Source organism: Anolis carolinensis, chromosome 6, assembly GCF_035594765.1.
Source record: "Anolis carolinensis isolate JA03-04 chromosome 6, rAnoCar3.1.pri, whole genome shotgun sequence".
Taxonomy (NCBI): Eukaryota; Metazoa; Chordata; class Lepidosauria; order Squamata; family Dactyloidae; genus Anolis; species Anolis carolinensis.
Window position 1 is genome coordinate 119,340,012 of NC_085846.1, and position 16,309 is coordinate 119,356,320.

The 16,309-nt window shown below is 48.0% G+C and overlaps 1 protein-coding gene across 1 annotated transcript in view; it reads left to right on the forward strand.

Annotated features, from left to right (window-relative positions):
- sspo (SCO-spondin) overlaps positions 1-16,309 on the forward strand; it is a 118,696-nt gene that overhangs the window by 62,961 nt on the left and 39,426 nt on the right. The window contains exons 60-77 of the mRNA XM_062957862.1: positions 315-497; positions 1,595-1,759; positions 2,919-3,171; positions 3,359-3,405; positions 4,298-4,468; positions 5,104-5,238; positions 5,436-5,587; positions 6,162-6,256; positions 6,353-6,405; positions 7,127-7,297; positions 7,919-8,089; positions 9,226-9,305; positions 9,437-9,606; positions 10,707-10,753; positions 10,923-11,123; positions 12,997-13,170; positions 13,587-13,784; positions 15,876-15,972. Of these exons, the coding sequence (XP_062813932.1) occupies positions 315-497; positions 1,595-1,759; positions 2,919-3,171; positions 3,359-3,405; positions 4,298-4,468; positions 5,104-5,238; positions 5,436-5,587; positions 6,162-6,256; positions 6,353-6,405; positions 7,127-7,297; positions 7,919-8,089; positions 9,226-9,305; positions 9,437-9,606; positions 10,707-10,753; positions 10,923-11,123; positions 12,997-13,170; positions 13,587-13,784; positions 15,876-15,972 (2,563 nt within the window). The remainder of the gene's footprint in view (positions 1-314; positions 498-1,594; positions 1,760-2,918; positions 3,172-3,358; positions 3,406-4,297; positions 4,469-5,103; positions 5,239-5,435; positions 5,588-6,161; positions 6,257-6,352; positions 6,406-7,126; positions 7,298-7,918; positions 8,090-9,225; positions 9,306-9,436; positions 9,607-10,706; positions 10,754-10,922; positions 11,124-12,996; positions 13,171-13,586; positions 13,785-15,875; positions 15,973-16,309) is intronic.

The window sequence follows — 16,309 nt, forward strand, 5'->3', positions numbered from 1 at the left end:
TTTGTAGCTTGAGACTTCCAGTGAACAAAAATTGTGCATATTTCTGCACAGAAAATAGTGTTTCTGCACAGAAAATAGCGTTTTCTGCACAGAAAAAAGCCTTTTCTGCACAGAAAATAGCCTTTTCTGCACAGAAAATAGCCTTTTCTACAAGAACAATATTTCCCTGCAAAAGATAAAGTGATATTTAATGTCACTGAGCACCCAGGCCAGAAAGTAGCCCTGTATATGCAAATATGGGGATACTTGCTGCCTCTTTAATCTCTCCCAGCTCCTTTTCCTGAAGTCCTCCACACCTCTCTCTCTCCTTGCAGAGGTTGCGTTACTCTGGACCGCCTGGACCGCCTGGTCTCCCTGCTCCAAGACCTGCTTCTACGCCCCGGACACAGTGGGAGTGAGAAAGCGGTTCCGGCACTGCAATGGCACCGCGGAGGCTGACTCCGGGTGCGACGGGGAGACCGTGCAGGAGGAGCCCTGCGACACCCCTCCGTGCCCAGGTGAACGGCAAGGGCTTGTGGGAAGGCAGGTGTGGGGGATTCAGGCCCTGCCCCAGACCAGAGCCCACTCTTTGCAAATTCAGGGCAGAGGGCTGGGAGATTTTCACATGGTAACATTTGCTATAGGCATGGGCAAACTTTGTCCCTCCCAGGGGGGTTCAACCCCCCCCCCCCCCGAAATTTTTCAGGTTAAAAAAAAACCTGCTTTACTCATGAATCCCCATGCTAAGTCTATGAGACGCAAAAAATTAAGAGTCCCTCCAGGCACTATCTCAAGCAGATATTGACAGGTCTGAACCCGGGGGGTGGGTGGATCAGGGGTTCAACCCCCCCCCCCCGAAATTTTCAAAACACCTCCCGAAATATTTTTCTGGCTTCGGCCCTGGCTCCCTCCTCCAGATGTTTTGAACTTCACCTCCCACAATTCCTTACAGCTGGAGGGCCAAAGTTTGCCCATGCCTGATGCAGAATCATGCAAAGAAGAGGACCATCTAGTCCTGTTAGGAATGCAACAACGCTTAGCACTAAAGAATGAAGAGTGCTTCACTGTGGACAGTAACAATAGAGCTGGATTGTTTGAGAGACCTGAAGTGTCCTCCCTCGTTTGTCTATCTGTCCTGACCCCTCTGTGGTATAACTTGATATTCTTTAGGGATGTTTTCTCCACCTCTTCCCATGAGTCCTCAGCTCAGATCTTCCCCAAGTAACTTCCTCCTCTTAGAATGTCATTCTACAGTAAAGTTTGGGCCCCTTCTACACTATCCTTACATCCCAGGATCTGATCCGAGGTTTTTTTGTTTGGACTAGATTATATGACTCTCTACTATAATATAATCTGGGATAAGCAGATTATCTGAGATGAGATCCTGAGATATAGGGCAGTGTAGAAGGGCCCTTAGTTTCCTTTCTCCAAGCCATTGGCACGTTTGCTCCTTAAATCAAGATCTCTAACCATGGCTTGTGGTCTAACAAGTCCAACATCTTTTCAGGGCAAAAATGCCCTCCTGCGACACCCCTGCTGTGTGTTCCCCATTCAGCCAGATGCTGGGCCTTCTTTCCCACCCGGCCTTTTCCCTTCTTTTCCCACTTCTTTCCAGTGGAAGGTGTCTGGACCCCCTGGACGGCCTGGTCCGCCTGTTCAACCCCGTGCGACTCGGGAGTCCAGACCCGCAACCGCTCCTGCTCCAACCCTGCCTACGGGGGACCGGGGTGTGCGGGGCCCCTCGTCCAGACCAGGGACTGCAACACCCAGCCCTGCAAAGGTAAGCACAACAAGGAGGGCTTACACGCAGGAATATTCGGTATCTGCAGCAGAGCAGAGTGCAGCATAGACAGTGCTTTATATAAGTGAAGTCAGGCAGGCTTCCTCCCTCCTGTCTTTCCGAAAGAGAACAAAAACGTGGTTATGGGACCAGGCATTTGAGCATGAGTAGCAGCAAAAATGAGATATGAATATATGACCTACTGACAGACCTCACCTGGACATGGAAAGTGCCTTAAATGTATATTTAAATGTATAATTATGTATATTTTTAATGTATATTCTTAATTTTATTGTAATTTTTAATCTTGATGGATTATGTTTATATTGTAAGCCGCCCAGAGCCCCCTGATGGGTGAGAAAGGTGGGGTAGAAGTGATGCAATAAATAAATAAATAAATAAATAAGTAAGTTTATAGTAGAAACCCAGAGAGAAAATACACAGAATGACGCTCTGGAAAAGGTTTCAAAAGAGGGGTTAAAATGTACTTTTATTGTTAAAAGTATTAACTCTCAGATAAAAGAGGAGATAGACAAAAGAAAGTTCCCTAACTTTATTAGTGGAATCCCTGATGTTTCATGTCTATGTGTCAGCTTTCTTAAGACAGAGAGAAGCCTTATAATAATAATAATAAACTTTATTTTTATGATGCTCCCTTCTCAAAGAGACTAAGTAAAGGTAAAGGTTTTCCCCTGACATTAAGTCTAGTTGTGTCCGACTCTGAGGGTTGGTATGCATCTCCATTTTTAAGCCGGAGAGCTGGCATTGTCCGCAGACACCTCCAAGGTCATGTGGCTTTGCATGGAGTGCCGTTACCTTCCTGCCAGAGCAGTACCTATTGATCTACTCAAATTTGTATGTTTTCGAACTGCTAGGTTGGCAGAAGCTGGAGCTAACAGTGGGCGCTCACTCCGCTCCCGGGGTTTGAACCTGGGACCTTTCGGTCTGCAAGTTCAGCAGTTCAGCGCTTTAACGCACTTCACCACCGGGGCTTCATTGCTTACCATATAAACACATATATCAAACAATTCAAAATACATTTTAATTCAATTTAAATTAATTACGTTAAAACATTCATATAAAAACACATGTTTGCTCTATAGGCATATAGGGATGCTTCTAGGCTTACCTTTCCTACTCCACCCTTTGCCCCAAACAGCCCGCTGCCCGGGGAACATGGTCTTTGTGTCGGCGGAGGAGTGCCGGCGGAGGGGAGGGGCCTGCCCGCGCCTGTGCCTGGACCGGGGTCCCCGCGTGGAGTGCGCCTCTTCCTGCCGCGAGGGCTGCTCCTGCCCAGAGGGGCTCTTCCTCCACAATGAGACCTGCCTGCCCCCCGGACTCTGCCCCTGCCTCCACCAAGGGGACCTCCTCCCACCGGGCAGCACCCTCCCACTGGACGCCTGCAACAACTGGTATGGACGGACGTAGAAACTTGGGGAGGGAGCGCCCAGTATGGGGACAGGGTGAGGTTCATCCCTGGGCAATATCACTATTACAACGCATTACCAAAAAAGCAACTTTTCCAGGCTTTGTACTTTGATATGTCCCCAATGCAGCCCATGGGGACCTGTTCTGAATATTCTCGTTCTTTCTTTCCAGCACCTGTGTAGATGGCAAGATGGAATGCACCTCACATCCCTGCCCAGGTAACCAGGGCCCACAAGATGCCATTCTCAGCTCACCTGTTCCTGATGGTCAGAAATGGTTGCCCGGGCCTTCTGCCGAGAAAACTGGCCCTTTCCCGTACCAGCTGGGACTAGATCCTGGCAGTTCCAAGGACGGGATTGGGGATTTTTATGGCCACATTATCTGGCTATAAGTATAGCCGGGCTTAGCACAGGGGCCGGGCTTAGCACTGCAGACCGAACCACTGTGCTGTAGAAAAACCCTACCAATCGAAAGGTCAGAAATTCAAGCCCGGGTCGGGGGGAGCACCTGCTGTCAGCCCTGGTTCACCTGCCCAGCCAGCAGGTCAAAAGCAGAACTGCAAGAAGATAATTAGGTACCACTTTTAGGGGGGAGGTAATAAAGGCGCCCTTAAGGACATTGATTGGAGGAAAGCTCCTTGGCATGGACGGTGGAGTGACAGCACCCCACCCCCTCCTCCCAGGGGCTGGAGTTGAGCACAGCCTCCAACATACCAGAAATAAGATGGGAAAACTGTCTTTACCTCTGTTTTGTGTTGTCTGTCCTTGTTAATTGTGTAATCGGCATTAAATGTTTGCCCTATGTGTGTACTCTGTAAGCTGCCCTGAGTCCCCTTTGGGGTGAGAAGGGTAGGGTATAAATACTGCAAATAAGTAAATAAATAGCGTAAATGAATGGCTGTTAGGAATTGTGAGAGCTGGAGTCCAAAAAACTTGGAGGGAGGTCCGAAGTTTGCCCATACCTGTGCTAGGAAAACAAGTGAGTAAACCAAGGTCCATAATTTAGGTTTCTGTTCTCTGGGGATCACAAGGGGATGGAGGGCTGCTTCTTCCGGGTTGAGGTCCTCAGAGATCATCTGCTCTTCCTCCCTTTCTCCCTCCAACTTCGCAGTCAGCTGTGGCTGGAGCACATGGACCTCCTGGAGCTCCTGCAGCCGTAGCTGCAATGTGGGCACCCGGCGTCGCTTCCGCTCAAGCTCCGACCCACCTGCCTCCGCCGGGGGACAGCCCTGCCAGGGATCCAACGTGGAGATCGAGTTCTGCAGCCTCCAGCCGTGCCAAGGTAGACGAGTGGGGCACGGGATGGACTGAGAGAACCATCCACCCATTGGGCTCAGAGGCAGGAGATGGGGAGCAATCCAGGGGCATAAGGAATATGAGATGGGGGTAAAAGACATCATGAAACTGGGAAGACATGCCAGGGAAGCCCTTTTGAAATAACTGTCAACTGATGTGAATATTCTTCTTTTCTCTCTCAATCAATACTCTCTCAAAGTATTGACTTTTGGCTTTGCATAAAAATATTGCATGTCGTGCACTATACAATGTCTCACAACAACAACAACATAACCTAGTTTCTCCATGCCTCACAACCTCTGACGATGCCTGCCATAGATGTGGGCGAAATGTCAGGAGATAATACTTCTAGAACATGGCCAGACAGTCCGGAATACATACAACAACCCTCCATCATCATCATCATCATCATCAACAACAACAACAAGTCCCTTCAGACTAAAGAAAATAAAAATATCCAGGCATAAAAGACCTCTTGCAATTTCACCCAGCGGGAAGACAGCTTTTCTAGCTTGGTCTGAGGGTGATGAGAAGATCTCTGGGACCATTGGAGGCCTTGGGATGAGGTTTCCCCACACATTTCAGCCCTTCTCCCTCCTTTTCCCTCCACTCCCAATGCAGGACTGGGTGCGGAATGGGGCCCTTGGTCGGAGTGCTCCGTGCCGTGTGGGGGTGGCTACCAGAACCGGACGAAGGCCAGCCCCAGCATCCTGCACAGGATCCAGTTTGCCACCTGCAACCTTCAGCCCTGCGCAGGTGGGCCCTCTACCATGGTTTTTCCATACACAATGTTCCTCACCCCACAAGTCTTTGCCTCTTCCCTCCCAAGCTGTGCCTGGCTCTGGGTGGGGAAGGGCTCTCCCCAAGGGGCCATACTGGACCTTCTTGGTGCAGTGCAATGCCTCTGACCCTCCTGCTCTCCTGCCCACCTTCCCTTTCCTCCTTCCAACCAGGTGAGGCTCCAGGCATCTGCCCAGAGGGGAAGGCGTGGAAGGAGTGTGCCGAGGGACCTGCCTCCTGTGCAGAGCTCAGCTCCGAGGGTGCTGGTGCCACAAACGGATCCTGCCGTGCCGGCTGCTACTGCCCCAATAGCACTGTCCTGATGGTGAGTGCAGAGACCTCTCCTAAGATTGACCAAATCATAGCCAAATCTTACCTGAAGCCAGGGAGCAAAGATTTCCTCTTGCTGCCTCAACTTCTGCGAGAACCAACTGCCCCCTGAGTTCAGCCTCTGGCTAAAATAGCTCCCCCAATCACTCAAATAACAGGGCACAATGCCTGCTGTCAATCAAGAAACCTGTCTTCATCAGGACTTGTGGCCGCTGATGGTCTTGTGCTCCTCTAATGCAAACATGGGCCAGCTTCAGACCTCCAGGTGTTTTGGACCTCAACTCACATAATTCAAAACTGTCGGTAGGCTGTTAGGAACTGTGGGGGTTGAAGTCCAAAACACCTGGAAGGAGGGCCCAGGTTTGCTCATGACTGCTCTAATGTGTGTAATGAGTAGGATGATGTGTAGAACACGGCCTTTGTGCCCTTTTGGACTACAACTCCCAGAGCCCCCCAGCCAGGATAGGGCAGGAGGCTCTCATCCCATTGGGGTGGTGTATCCATTCCAGGTTTTAGTCCAAACCTCAGAAGACTAATCCTCCAGTGCCCATGCTTTTCTTCTCCCATAGAACAATCTCTGCGTGCCAAAAGAGGAGTGTCCATGTGCCATAGATGGGATGCTCTACGCTCCAGGAGATGTAGTACCCAAGGGCTGCGAGAAATGGTCAGTGCTCTGGACTGTCTGTTGGGCCACTCAACTTCCCTTCCATTTTCCATTCCCCCAGCCCTCCTCACCAAGAGCTGCCTTTCTCCCCTCCAGCTCCTGCCTCTCTGGCCAGTTGGGCAACTGCTCCCGGACTGACTGCGGAGATGGTAAGGATTCCAACTCCATGAGGGAGCAGCTGCCATCACATTCCTTTGGGGAGGAGGGCACTTTGTGTAGAACATTTGGTTCTTTATAGTGGTCTCTGTGAAATCGCACATATGGTGTTTTCTGTGCTTGCACAGTAGGATTGGAATCTTCTAGAAAGATTTAGACACATTTAATTGGTAGCCCCACTCACACTCCCCATAGCATATATAGCCAGTGGGAGGGTTACCTGCTTTGAACTGGATTATATGGCTTTGTATACTAATACAATGCACTTCAAAGCCGTTAATTTGGATTTTATAAAGCAGTGTAGGTGGGGTCTTCGTCATTATTGTATATATGAGTAGGAAACGGGAGAGAATATACGCAGGAGACACTAGTAAGGTTTTTTTTAAAGTGAAAACTTACTTTTATTGTTGCAAGGAATACATCTCAGCTTTGTGTCACGAATTTTTCTTTATTGGTCACCCTCAGTTTTGCTCCAATCAGAAATAAAGCTGTAGTTTGGATCTCCTGTCTCTAGTGTCTAATTGAAAGAAAAGAGATTCACCAAGCCCCAATAACATCTTACAAAAAAGACTAGACAGAGAAAGCCTTTAACGCTGCCCTCATGTCTCAGTCTGTCAGTCCCCAAACTGCACAGTCTGTCATTTGACCTCCTTCCTTCCTTCCTTCCTCCCTCCCTCCCTACCTCCCTTCCTTCCTTCCTTCCTTCCTTGGCAGTCAATGGCTACTGGTCAGAATGGACCCCCTGGAGCGAGTGCTCGGCTTCCTGTGGTTTGGGGCTCCAGAACCGGTACCACTTCTGCACGGACCCGGCCCCTTCCGGCATGGGGCTGCCCTGCTTGGGGCCCGACCGGGAGGACAGGCCCTGCCTCCTCCAGACCTGTGCCAGTAGGTGCCCTTCGTCTTCCTTGCCCCTTCTTCTTGGCCTGGCTCTTGGGGTGGGAGGGACCTCCAGCCCCAAAACTCCGCAGAGCTCATGGCTGAAGCATCCCGAAGAGGCAGACATCCAACCGGTTTCAAAGGTTTCACTCTCTTCTTGGGAAGTCTCCTCCACTGTCAGGAACTTATTCATAAGGTTTGCATGATTTTGGGGTCATATGGCCCTAAGTTACTCACATCCCAAATTCCCTGCCCTTTTGAGCACAATCCTCCTAGGTTCATGACTCTAAAAACTCTCCAGAAAAACACTCTCATGGCTTTTGACTGTTTCAGTTTGGTAGGGACAATTCCAAGAAATCCTCTTATTTGGGTTGCTGTGAGTTTTCCAGGCATGTCCCAGAGCATCCTCTCCTAATGTTTCGCTTACATCTATGGCAGGCATCCTCAGAGGTGTGAGGGCTGTTGGAAACTAGGAAGGTGGGGTTTATGTATCTCTGGAAAGTCTTGGTCTTGATCACACCCCAGTATAATTTTTCCACATGCATTTCTCTGTTTTCACCTGTGGATTATTGGAGGACTCATAATTTAGACTGTTGATTCACTGTTACCTTACTATCATTTCTTCTGCAGGGAGTGGAGGCTGGGGGTCATGGGGCCAATGGACACCCTGCACGGTCAGCTGTGGGGGTGGCATGCGGAGCCGGACCAGGGCCTGCGACAGTCCGGCCCCGCAGGGAGGAGGCGACTACTGCGAGGGACCTCCCACCCAGCTGGAAGCCTGCGGCTTGAACCCTTGTCCAGGTAAGGCAATGGGGGGAGGAGAGATGGGACACCCTTTCTTCCAGGGAGTGATGACCAAAAAAGCCATTGACACCCCAGGAAGGGAGAACAACTGCTCTAAGTATGGGGAGGAACAGCATTTATAATCTGCACTGAAGCTTGGAAAGAAGGCACTTTTTGTTGGGAATTGAGGAGCCGTTAAGCTCAAATCACCCTCTTTATGAGGCAAATTCCCATTAAAATAGCATAGTGTATGGAAGCATTTCTTCCAAGGCTTATGCGGTGTGAGTTTAGAAAAGCCTTTGTCTTCAGGATGGCGAAGGACCGCAAAGCCAGCTTCAAAGTTTAAAAGCATTTATTGAGGTAAAAAGAAATCCATTTATGGATAGAAAGGTTTGGAGCTAACTAGCTTATCTAATCTGATCTAATACACATAGACGGATAAAAATAACAAAGGTCTAGATAGCTACATCTTGACTACAAGAGGGGACAAAAATGCGTCCTCTCTCTGGAACAAGCAGAAAGACCGAATGGCGACCAACCTCGTGGGTCTCTTTCTTCTCTAGGGCCATAAACATTCCAAAGGCCAAATTGGGGAAGTTACGTCAAGGCCCTAGGAGAGATGGCATTTCATAGAATCATAGAATCATAGAATAGTAGAGTTGGAAGAGACCTCATGGGCCATCCAGTCCAACCCCCTGCTAAGAAGCAGGAAATCGCATTCAAAGCACCCCCGACAGATGGCCATCCAGCCTCTGCTTAAAAGCCTCCAAAGAAGGAGCCTCCACCACGGCCTGGGGGAGAGAGTTCCACTGTCGAATTTCTAAAGCATCAAAGGGTGGGGTTGACCTAAACAGGACAGGAAAGAGGAAACAATAGTTAAGCCTAATCAAAGCACGCATAGGACTGTGGGAAGGTGTCCCTAACTCTTTTCTAGGCTTCCTATCTAACCATAGAGACTTAGGCAGTGCAGGATGATATTTTTCCAACATTTTTTGCACTACCGGCTGCTAGGAATTGTGGGAGTTCAAGTCCAAAACACCTGGAGGGAGGGCCGAAGTTTGCCCATGCCTGTGCTATACCTGTGCAGTGGGGCTGAGCCCCATTGAGAGGGCTTTGCTGCCTAACTGTTGCCTGTCCTTTCTGGTCTTGCGCAGGTCTGGACTGCTCCGCCGTGGAAGGCACCGTCTTCAGCGGCTGTGGCCCTCCTTGCCCCCGATCCTGCGACGACATGGCGGTGAGGCCTGGCCTGGACACGCTCCCAGTCTTCCCTTGCATTGATCCCAGTTCTTCTTGTGGGCCTATGCCCTGTCCACCTTGTCCCTCTCCCCCCACCATAACCCCCTCCCTTCTTTCTGCCCCGTCCAGCATTGTCTGTGGGCCTGCGAACCCGGCTGTTACTGCACCAGAGGAAAAGTGCTGGGTGCGAATGGCACATCCTGTGTGGAGAAGTCCAGCTGCCCTTGCCTGGACCTCCTCTCCGGCCGCCGGTTCCTACCAGGAGAGACTGTCCCTCACCCCGATGGATGCAACACCTGGTGAGGCAGATGGGAAGGGATGCGTGTTGTGTGTCCTTGCAAGGCCACTGCATCACGAACCCGCTCTGGTTTCTAGTCAGAACTTTAAATAAGCCATCTGAAATGAAGCGGTTAGAAACCTCTGGGACAGTGCACCCTGTGGTGGTCGAGTTGTGGTTCGACTAAATGAAGATGAGGGGATTGGAATTCCAGAGCCTGGAGAGCCTGGATGGTTCTTTCATTGAGGGGAAATGAGGGGATTTTCGATCAAGATTCTGTCTGTGAGACGGGGCTTGAAACTGAAACTGTTTTGGAGTTCAGCAGACAAGGAAATACAGTGAATGGTGGAGATGACTTTTCACCTACTGGTAGCTTAGCAACTTCTGATAAAGGCCCGGAAGGCTGAGATAGCTTGCCTGAGAGAGCAGGTGTGTTGGACAGGAGATTCTGGCTTGTTCTTGGGGAGGAAAATAGCCAGCTCAGGAAATCCAAAAGGCTCAGTGAGAAGGAAGCACAGAGAATGAAGCCAGAAAGTCAAGGTCAAAGAAATACCTTCATGTTTAGCGGCCCTTAAATTAGAGAGCGTTTCTTTGAGAATTCAGATCAGGCAACGCTGCGAGATAGTGTGGATAGTTCTACTTCCAGTTCATGTTTTAGCTGAAGTTTGTGGGTTTTCTGAATTCATGTACATGTTCTGATTCTTGTTTCCCTGGATTTATGCTCATGTTATTGACTCTTGTTTTCCTGTAACGTTTGGATCGTTTTAATTCTTGCCTTTGAAGTGTTTTACTCCTCACCAGCTTGGTTGGGCTTTTTACTTATGGAATACCTTTTCTGATAACCTGTTGGATTTTGTCTGTCTCATCCCTTTTGGTGATTTTCCCTTTTTATATGTACTTTCTTCAATAAACTGTTTTATTACTGCTTTTGGAGTCCTGGTTGGTGCTAAGGGCAAGGGGAACTCTGGCTGAGATGCAAGAGGTTGGTTGAATTGTTCTTCCTCACAGTGCCTTGGATTGTGCTTCTAACACTGGAAGGCATTCATTGTCCATAGTGGGATGAGAGCCATCTTTGCACATTCTCTGATCTCTGACCATTCCTCCCTCTTCCTCTCCTTCCAGCACCTGTTCTCATGGGAAGCTGTCCTGCACCACCCAGGCCTGCCCAGGTGAGCGCCCAAACCTCCCTCTACTCCAGAAGGCTTTAGAAGGGTTCCGGCTCGATGCTGGGTGTCCATTTGGGAACTGCTGTGGCCTAGTGGCCATTTCCAGGCCTTTCTGTGGGATGTCTAGTGTCCTGCTCCTTGCTTTCATAACCCCATGCCCTCCTTACTCCAGTTCCAGGCAGCTGGTGCGAGTGGGTCCCATGGAGCCCCTGCTCCCGAACCTGTGGCAATGAGATGGTGACCCGCTACCGGACATGCAGCTGCCCCAAGCCACAACATAGAGGGGCCGAGTGCGAAGGGGCACAGGAGTATCACGGCGACAGCGGGGTGCAGCTTCAGAGGAAGGAGTGTCCCACCGCCACCTTCTGCCCAGGTACAAACCCTTGGAGGGGGGCAGAGACGAAGGGGGGAGGCATGGCAGCAGTTTAATTGAGAGGCCGTTGTTGTCAATGTTGTCAAGGGTCTCAAGGTTCTCCCATTTCTCCTGTCCAAACCTCTCTCTAAGAATGAGAATCATTGGGTTAGAAAGGATCCCCAAGGGATAGTCTAGGGCAGGGGTCCCCAAACTAAGGCCCGGGGGCCGGATGCGGCCCTCCGAGGTCATTTACCTGGCCCCCGCCCTCAGTTTTATAATATATAATAATATATAATAATAATATTTTAATGTAATACAATATAACACTAATAATAATAATAATATTTATATATAATATAATAATATTAATTATATATTCTATATTACATATAATATTACTAATAATATTACAGTATAATGGTATAGGTCAATATAGTAATATATCATGCTAATATTGTGCTATGCTAATAATATAATATATTGTATGTACATATAATTTGTAAGCCACTCTGAGTCCCCTTTGGGGTGAGAAGGGTGTGATACAAACGTAGTAAATAAATTCAGTAAATAATAAATAAATAAATAAATTTTAGACTTAGGCTTGCCCAAAGTCTGAAATGACTTGAAGGCACACAACAACAACAACAACAACCCTAATTAACTTGACTATCTCATTGGCCAGAAGCAGGACCACACTTCCCATTGAAATCCTGATAAATGTATGTTGGTTAAAATTGTTTTTATTTTTAAATAATGTTTGTTCTTTCATTGTTCTTGTTGTTGTTGTTGTTTTTGCAGTACAAATAAGCCATGTGCAGTGTGCATTGGAATTTGTTTGCATGTTTTTTTTTCAAATGATAATCCGGCCCCTCAACAGTCTGAAGGATTGTGGACCGGCCCTCGGCTTAAAAAGTTTGAGGACCCCTGGTCTAGGGACTTCATCAGATTACGCTGGGAAGTGTTTAGAAGTGATCAGAAGAAGAGAGTTCAGTCTAATTTATTTATTTATTTACAGCATTTATCTTCCGCCCTTCTTTCTCACCCCGAAGGGGACTCAGGGCGGATCACATTACACATATAAGGCAAACACTCAATGCCTTAACATAGAACAAAGACAAGACAAACATAGGCTCCAAGCTGGCCTCAAACTCATGACCTCTTGGTCAGAGTGATTTGTTGCACTGGCTGCAGCTGGTTGCTCAACAGTCTAACTCCGTTCCATAATAAAAAGGAGTTTTTCTCTACCATGGGGTCACACTGTTTAGTGCGCTCAGTTGTCTTGTGTATTTTTCACCACACGGCAGACATTTGGCCCCGCTCACCATCCATCTCTGTGCTTTTTGGTATTTTAACTCCCACAATTCCCAAGAGCGGAAAGGGAGAGAGAAGGGGAGAGAATCCCATTTGGAACAGCAACAGCACTGGCCCTCCCAACACAGGACACAAGACAAATCATGGAAGAAAGGAAAAAGTTACACTAAAAGGCTATTTTATTATTTTTTGCAAAATAGAAGCGCTATGAGGTAGCTAACAACCAAACCTTCCTGCTTGGGGAGCAAAAGGAAATTCCCAGGTTTTTTTTTAAATTTTGACTCCTCTCCCAAATTGGGTGCTTCATTAGAAATTTGGCAAAACATCCTGAGTTTTGAGAAAAATCTATTTCCTCTCCTCTTCCTGATACATTGGGAAAAAATGATGTCCTCCACGTTTAAGACTCAAAAACTACACTTTAACCAAAACAAATGTAATGGACCCACAGAATACCAGATTTTAAGTGTAGAACTCAGTGGAATTTAAGGTATGTGATGAAGTGGAAAGAGTAAGAGGCAGAATGTCAAGTGAGGTGAGCCAACGCAACACGCAGTCTGTCTTTGTGCCTTTCCCCCGGCAGTGGACGGGTCCTGGAGCACGTGGGGTCCGTGGTCCCCTTGCGAGGCCTGTGCCGGGGGGTCTGTGCGCAGCAGGGAATGCAGCCACCCTCCTGCCCGCTTCGGGGGGCTGCCGTGTGCCGGGGAGGGCCGCCAGAGCCTCCCGTGCCCCCACAACGGGACCACCGCCTGCGAAGGTGAGCAGGGCGCCAGGCGCAAAGCGGGAACGGGCCCAAGAGAAGCACTGCTTTGCCCCAGAGCATGTCCCTGGTCAGGACTATAAGGCCACCCTTCCTTAACACCCATATTTAATCGAGTCTAATGTGTCTTCTAATTTTGGCAAGGTCATCAGGTCCAAAAGTGTGAGCATGAGATTTAAGGAAATAGGGTATTATGCCTTAAAACCTGCTCATTTCAGCTTTGAACACTCCTCTTTGCTGGTATTGTGCATGTTGTGCCCTCAGTACATGTTCATGGGCGGTGGCGCATTTGGATTCAATGATAGGGATGTCCGCCTTGGGAGAACGAAGGGAGGGGGTCTGTCGTGGGGAGGAAGCTCAGCTGGAGTGTCCCGTGAGCGTGGCCTGAGCACTTTCCGTGTGGCTTCCGGCAGAGTGTGGGGGCGGCCAGGTGCCCCTCCCCTGCGGCAAGGCCTGCCCCCGCTCCTGCGAGGACCTGCGCCCGGACTCCGCCTGCCTGGAGGGTCCGCACTGCCAGCCCGCCTGCACCTGCCCCCCGGGAGAGCTGCTCCAGGACAAGGCCTGCCTGGCTCCTGACCAGTGCCGCTGCAAGTACCAGAAGGCCTGGCTGGGTGAGCGTCCCTCTCTCTCTCTCTGAAGGGAAGCGGGCAGTGGGGCTGCCGGGGCACCTTGCCCTGTTCCGAATTCAGCAATCGCAGTAACAGACACAACAAACAGAACTATCCCTCCTTCCCCACACCTGTGAACCCACCACCTAGCACTTCCATCACTTCTCACTGTGATACTTATGCCCTATAATACCTACCTTTGTAAGTTCCTTAAAGTGTTCCCCTTGCAGCTTCCCTAAAATGCCCTTTGGCCTTCCTTTGGCCTCCATCTATTTACAAATTCTTCATTATTTTATTTCACTTCGCACTTTGATTGCTGTTGCAGGCAGCCAGGTTCTACTGCATTTTAGGAAATTTTATAATTTTTGCAATTTTTACAAATTTATAGCTGGGATTTTATGTGCGTTATTGCTGTTTTTATACTGACGTCACTGTATATATATTTATGTATTGTTGTTTATATGTGGCACTTGGAGTGCTTCTGTGAGCCTCCCTAAGATGGTGATGGGGTATAAAGAAATAAGTATTATTATTATTATTATTATTATTATTATTATTATTATTATTATTATCTAGAAGTCCATTAGACAGTTTGTCTATTTGTATATATTCTAATACCTCTTATCTCCAATCTCTCTTAGATCGCTCTCTTTCACCCTTCCGGTATCTTGCTATTATCATTCTTGTTGTTACAATGCTGTATTGGCAAAATTTTTATCCTCCTGATGCATTGCAATAGCTTTCTCTGCAAGATTTGTCCAGGGTTTCTGTTTCCATTGGGCCACTCCAGGCTTGTTCCATGGGTCACAAGAGCTGTCCATGGTGCTGAACCCTGTCCTTGCCCTGCATTGTGCCCTTTTGGGTGGCTCCATTCAGTTTGCCTAGCCCTGCAGTGGATTGGCTGCCCCTGGTTAGAATCCATGTTGGCAGCACCAGTTTGCCATCTCCTCCCCCAAATCTCAAGGGAGCCACCGTGCCGTCTCACCATCTCCTGGAGGGAGACAATATAGACCAGGGGTCCCCAAACTAAGGCCCGGGGGCCGGATGCGGCCCTCCGAGGTCATTTACCTGGCCCCCGCCCTCAGTTTTATAATATAATATATTGTATATACATATAATATTGATAATAATATTATAATGTAATACAATATAACACTAATAATAATACCATATAATAATATTAATTATATATTCTATATTACATATAATATTACAGTATAGTGGTATAGTTCAATATAGTAATATATAATGCTAATATTGTGCTATGCTAATAATATAATATATTATATGTACATATAATTTGTAAGCCACTCTGAGTCCCCTTTGGGGTGAGAAGGGTGTGATACAAATGTAGTAAATAAATGCAGTAAATAAATAAATAATAAATAAATACATTTTAGACTTAGGCTCGCCCAAAGTCTGAAATGACTTGAAGGCACACAACAACAACAACAACAACAACAACAACAACAACAACCCTAATTAACTTGACTATCTCATTGGCCAGAAGCAGAAGCACACTTTCCATTGAAATCCTGATAAATGTATGTTGGTTAAAATTATTTTTATTTTTAAATATTGTATTGTTCTTTCATTGTTGTTGTTGTTGTTGTTGTTGTTGTTGTTGTTTTTGCACTACAAATAAGACATGTGCAGTGTGCATCAGAATTTGTTTGTATTTTTTTCTTTTTTTATAATTAATTTTTATTGAGAGGTTTCCGAGCAACTCCATACATTTCTTATAACAACAAAAATTCTCATTTCTCGATACAATAAAACACATATAAGACAACAAGGGTAACTGAGATTTTTTTTTTCAAATGATCATCCGGCCCCTCAACAGTCTGAAGGATTGTGGACCGGCCCTCGGCTTAAAAAGTTTGAGGACCCCTGATATAGAGAGATGTGGCAAACTGGGTGCTGGGCCAGAGAAGCCTTGGGTTGCATCTAGCCTCAATTTGGGATTCCATTTGCATGAAGTGTTCATTTTTCGAGTTTTAGGCCCTCCTAACTGAGTTTTTGGGGCATCATTTGGGGAGGCCAGGATGGGAGTTTCCCAGAGAGCCAGCCCCTCTCTCTTCCTCTTCCTTTCAGGGGCCCCTGAAGAAAGGAACCTCTCTCTCTGGGCAGGATTGGATCCTTGGGAGTCCGCACAGCCCGGCGAAGTTGTGTCTGGGCCCTGCCAGAACTGGTGAGTCCAGGGAGCATCCCTCAGGGTCGTATCTCAAGGGGCCTCCAAGGGCCATCTAGTCCAACCCCTTCTCATGGGGAACCAAATGCTGAAGCACTCCATACCTAGGTGACCTCTGATGGAGATCTATGGAATGAATTGTAGAGCTGGAAGAGTCCAGTCCATCCCCATTCTGGCATGCAGGAAGACACAATCCAAAACCCTCCTGACAGATGTCCACCCAGCCTCTGCTTGCAAGCCCCCAGAGAAGGAGACTCCACCAGACTCCCAGGGAGTATATTCCACTTTTGGACAGCTCTGACCCTTCAGAAGTCCTTCCTAATGTTTAGGTGGAATC